This window comes from Asparagus officinalis, unplaced genomic scaffold (assembly GCF_001876935.1).
Source record: "Asparagus officinalis unplaced genomic scaffold, Aspof.V1 AsparagusV1_Un189, whole genome shotgun sequence".
In the NCBI taxonomy this organism is placed as follows: Eukaryota; Viridiplantae; Streptophyta; class Magnoliopsida; order Asparagales; family Asparagaceae; genus Asparagus; species Asparagus officinalis.
The window spans coordinates 1-5,225 of record NW_017972455.1 but is presented as its reverse complement, the minus strand read 5'-3'; the positions used below and the strand labels follow the sequence as shown (position 1 = coordinate 5,225).

The 5,225-nt window shown below is 37.7% G+C and overlaps 1 protein-coding gene across 1 annotated transcript in view; it reads right to left on the bottom strand.

The window, feature by feature from the left end:
• The window catches only part of LOC109827416 (GPI inositol-deacylase-like), a gene marked incomplete at its 3' end in the record, with an annotated part of 7,219 nt that extends 2,370 nt beyond the window's left edge, over positions 1 to 4,849 (bottom strand). The window contains exons 1-4 of the mRNA XM_020394429.1: positions 4,168 to 4,849; positions 2,167 to 2,424; positions 1,148 to 1,338; positions 903 to 1,074 (exon numbers count right to left, since the gene is read on the bottom strand). Coding sequence (XP_020250018.1) covers positions 903 to 1,074; positions 1,148 to 1,338; positions 2,167 to 2,424; positions 4,168 to 4,458 — 912 coding nt within the window. The remainder of the gene's footprint in view (positions 1 to 902; positions 1,075 to 1,147; positions 1,339 to 2,166; positions 2,425 to 4,167) is intronic.
• Between the last annotated feature and the right edge of the window lie 376 nt (positions 4,850 to 5,225).

Below are 5,225 nucleotides of genomic sequence, written 5' to 3'. Positions count from 1 at the left end.
TCCTTCTCCCCATCACCGGACATCGCCATCCCCTGGCCCCTAATGTCTTGTGCCGCTCCTCTTGTCCCCCGCAGTTCCTCGGTTTCAACCCGAAGTCTCTTTACTAGTTAACAAAAAAAAACACGGGACTATTGTGTGTTTTCTGTTTCTTGTTTAGGCCGTGATTAGCAACCACTAAACACACGAACTGCTAGTCCCATGTGTTTTGAAACCCATATTTAGCAAAATCAACCTCTTTTTTGCCAGCTCACCTCTTTTTGACCAGTCTTGATGCGCTGGCCAAAAAGAGATCGATTTTGCTAAATATTTAGCAAAAAACGGTCGGTTTTCCTAAATATTGATCAAATTGGGCTTCTTTTAAAAAATTATCCTTTTGCATTCTCTTTTCTATTCTATATGTTCTTTTTTCTTTTCTTTTCTTTTTACCATATTGTTGTAAGTTTTACTAGGTAGAAGCTTCTCCCTGTAAATGACTGAGGAATTAAGTTCTGAAAATGACTTGCGCACACAATAACATCATCGTCAATCTTCTTCATGCAGGATCTACCATTAATCATTCCTTTCTTATTGAAGTTAACGGAAATAAATAAGTATTTGGCGATTCTTAATAAGTTTCAAAAAAATCAAAGCTGAAATTACTAATTGCTGGCATGTGTGAAGATTGAATATATCAATTCAAGACTTCAACTTCAAAATTCAAATGAACATGAGCCAACACACACATACATATCTTGCATACACAATGTATATATTATACGGGCTGGTATGCACATTTGGACGTATGTGCCAACGAACATTTACAAAAGATGAGCATATAATATAAGCAACATAAACTGGAAGGAAAAGATAAAGTTGTTAGCAAAATGATAGCAACTTTAAGTAATAAGGTACAGAAATTAAACCTGGAAGTCATTAATGCCGCCAGATATTGAAATAACAATTACACGAGACAGTGTAGGATTAGCCAAGATACGGCCTGCATGGGACGTTTTTTTCTCATAACCCTTTCTCCACTCATCATTTACTTTTGCAAAGTAATGACCCAATGATGGTTGCAATGCAACAGGAGGCGACCTGAATAAATGTAAATTGTGATACCAGCCAAAAAAATGAAGCACTTGGGGAAAAAGTTAAAGTTACAACATACTGGTGGGGGCTTGCGAGTGTTAAGATGGTTTCAACAGTCGACTTCCGCAAGTGAGGGTGGACCACTGCAGCTCTTGCCACCAAGCCACCCATAGAATGACCCACCAAGATAACACTAGTAGGCAAACTTCCAGAATTTTCAGCACCTTCCTTCAATCGGGCTTCATGAGATTCTTTATATTGATCCAATATCTACAATTATATAAAATGAACGAGACCGTCACCATCAAGGCCTATCCAACTATCTGGATCATCAAGATCTACAAATGAAATAGAAGAATGTAGATATTTTAATTTCTTTCCTGGAAGATTATTGGATTTCGTAGTCTATAAAATAATTAACAAATTAAAGAGAAGTCAATTGACATGTGTGTAAAACCAGATTAGAGACAACAATCTGCTGATGATCTCTACATAATGATTACAAAAGAGTACAACTTCATGACAAGAAAGACTCCAGCGATACTGAAAGAATGTGGTGTTTAGATGTAAGCAACACAGATATCAACATGTTTTTCCCACTGAAGAACAAACTGGTTTTTTGTACTTCAAATTTAGAAGCAGCTGAACACTTTGAATAATTTTTACAGAGAAGTGCATCACCATGAAACTACATCACTGCAATATAAAAGAGTGTTACCAGATATTCAAATGTTTTTCAAGTCAGTATAAGCAAAAAAATAATACCTTTTTTTTCAAAAGCTCAATTAGTTTCAATCCTCTTTAGTTATTCTGTCAAAGCATGCTTGAAATGTCCATTAATTTATGAAGTTAACACAATAAAATATTTTTAAAATACTCATTAAAAATCCAATGAAACAAGAAACTTATTATTGATAACAACACAGAAAAGATCTTGCTAATTTCTTCCTCTGTTCATGAAAATGGAGCAGATTGTAAATATGTTTTATAATTAAGACGTGTTACAGCTAATGTCGAATTTACTCCAATTAAATATCCATTTAGACATCCCAACATTAGCATTCCACTTAGATTTGTGCGAAAGGACTGAAGTCATACCCTGTGGATGGCATATACAACATATTCAGTGTGCTCTTCAAGTATCTGCCCATCCATTGCAGAATGTTCCCCCTCAAGGTCCACGGCGAACCAGTCCAGCATGTGTGTGTACTGGCTAGGGTGTTCAAAATCATCCAAATCCTCTGGCAACAAATTACTTCCTTCTTCAACAGGTGCAGTGGTTGCTTCTCCATAGAAAGTTGGCTCTAGTGGTCCAGCTTGGTATGCCCTTGAAGACTCAGCAGCCAAAGAACGCACCTAGAAGGACAAAATGGGGGAAAAAGAGTAGACTTAGTACAATCTAACATTAAGCATGCATTGGGGGGAAAACACAAGTGGCAGAAAGCCCGATGATGAAGAGGTCATGAGTTAAAGGCACAAACCAAAAAAAAAATTCTTAAGTAGCAAGGTAAGCGGAAGTTATCCAATAAACAATTTAACAGCCACAGTATAATTTGCTATAATTTTTAGATGGGACATGACTTTGATTTAAACATGGGCATCGTAAGCAACAATTCTCTAAAATATGAGGAGACATTTATATGAGGAAATATTTATATGTGTTGCAATTTTGTAAATACTTATCCGTCGAGCTTTATTGATTTCCATGGGCGATTCCCTTCCCGCATGAAAGCCATACTTGTGGCGGTACAGATCAACAAGCAGAACAAGGAAACCAAAATAAAAATGATAAAAAGAAAATAACCTTGTCCCGCAGAGTAGTGCCAACAGAGAATAATGACACGCAAGAAGCTTAAAGTAATATTTCAATAACAAGCCTCCACCTAACACCCAAATCTAACTGCCTCGTGATTGATTAGTTACAAAGGGAAGGAGAATTACAGAGGGACAACAATCAAAGTGTATGTCAGTTCTTCTCTTTACCTTCCCAAATGTGGCAGCCACATGATTGGGAGTTAGCCAATTAAACACATTCCATATGATAGATGTGATTTGCCGACCATGGCACCATTTAACTACAGGATCAATCCCTCAGAGCAGAACACCTAGATGGTTTGCATTTTATCAAGGTTTATGAACCTATAACTAACTTTTTTCTTCAGTGAACATTTCTGATGAGATAAGTTTGTAAACAAACAAGAAATTCTGCTCTAAGCATGTAGAATGATTCCTCCACCCATTCACATTTCCATCCTATAAAAAGTAACACTCACGCCTGAGATTTAATAAGGGCAAAAAGCACATGATAATAGGGAAACAGAGAGTAAAATGTGTTGGTCAAAGTAAAATAAAGAAGGACGAAAGATTCTGATAGGAAAGAGAGGGCCGATAAGTTAAAGTATGAGAAGTGAAGAGGAGCTCAAAGGATAATAATTTCTATTGTGTCGAAGGATCATGCGACAGTGACAATGGCATGTTGTGAAGGGAAGATATGCGAACAATAACATGACACGGTAACATGGCTCGTTGCTATGTCTATCAGATTTCCACTACTATAGCATCAACATTCTCTACCACCTAATTTTGGAACTGAAACCTCCTAAGCCAATGAAAGGTCTACCAAATTATTATTATTTTATTTTAGGCATGTGAAAACAATGCCCAACTACAACTAAATGTCTGCTGCACTCAATGTACTAAAATTAGGGTATGGATTTTCTGAATTTTAAAGATTTTGAGAAGAAAAATAAGAAGACATCAAGCATCTTCTTTCCTTCAGGTCATAATTAGGATAATCAGGGACTTGGATCACTATACAAAGTCCTCGAACGCATTGACAGGTTGCTCTAATATGACAAAAGATAGATTTTCCCTCTGCTTCCATAGAGTATCAGCTCACTGTTGCCTAAGAAGTGTAAAATAAAAGCGTGTTGAGTAGTCTAAAATAAATAAATTGCTAATTAGACCGATATATAACGAGCGCATATGAGATTATCCACTTTATAAGCAGTTTAATTTTTTGTGCTGAAACAGGACTGCAAACAACTAATTGCTATTAGCAACGAAGGAAATGGATCAAGAAAGGATTTTTTTTTTTACCTGCTTGTAGCTCCCCCCATTTCCAGGGATGAACAGGACAGGAACTCCACTGAGCTGCTTAAGATGCTCCGCAAAATCTATTTTTTTCCAACCCTCATGATACAAGAACAACCCATACTTATCCGACGAAACATCCGCCGGAGTTGAGATCGGAATGTAAGTGGGATACATGTAAGTCATGATGCATCCACTCGAGATCGGCTTCAGTAACCCATAGAGAGCAGCCAATCCGACAATTACGAAGAGAAGCACTAGAGATCCCACCCTGCACTTAGCCCTGAAACCCCTCATTCTTCCAAAAAAAACAACTATAGAAACCGCATCACGCCTAAAATTTGACGGAAATCTTGAATCCAGTAGGTAGAAACCCTAACTATCCGAATCTGCGGAGATCAGGATCCAGATCCGAAGTGGAAACGATCGGTTCGATTCGGATCTGATGGATGGCCCTTAGATTAGGGTTTCGGAGGCCAAATCCCTCGATGCTGAGCTCGTTCTGAAGAGAATTTGGCTCTCAGGGCGATGAGATGAGAACTGGGAGTAGACTGAAGAAGGAGGGATGGAGACTGGACAAGGATCAGAGAAGAAGGAGGAAGAAATTGGGATCGACTGTTTTTAGATGAGATCGCGGTGAGCTTACTGTATTATAAAAGGGTTTTTGTTGGGCGTATTTCGTTGTTCGATCTCGGTTCGTCCGTTTGAAGAATAGAATGAATGGAAAATTACGCCCAGGTACCCCGCGAAATTTCAAAAAACAAATCTCTATCTTTGTTTCTATTTCTTCTAGATTCCTGAATTTAATGATCTCTTTTAATATATGTACAGGTATAAGGCCCATGCCCGTGTAGATTGTTTTGATTTATTTAAGGGAGCGTTTGGCAATCGTGTTGTTTTTGTCGTTTCTGTTTTTTTTTTTAACAATAAAACGCGTTTGGCAACTCGTACGTTTTTTTGACTTGACTATTTACAAAATCCAAAAAATAAACATTTTTCTCAAAACACCAAAAATGTGTTTTGATATTTTGTTTTTTCATCTAAGCCGCCGCCGCCCGCCCGCC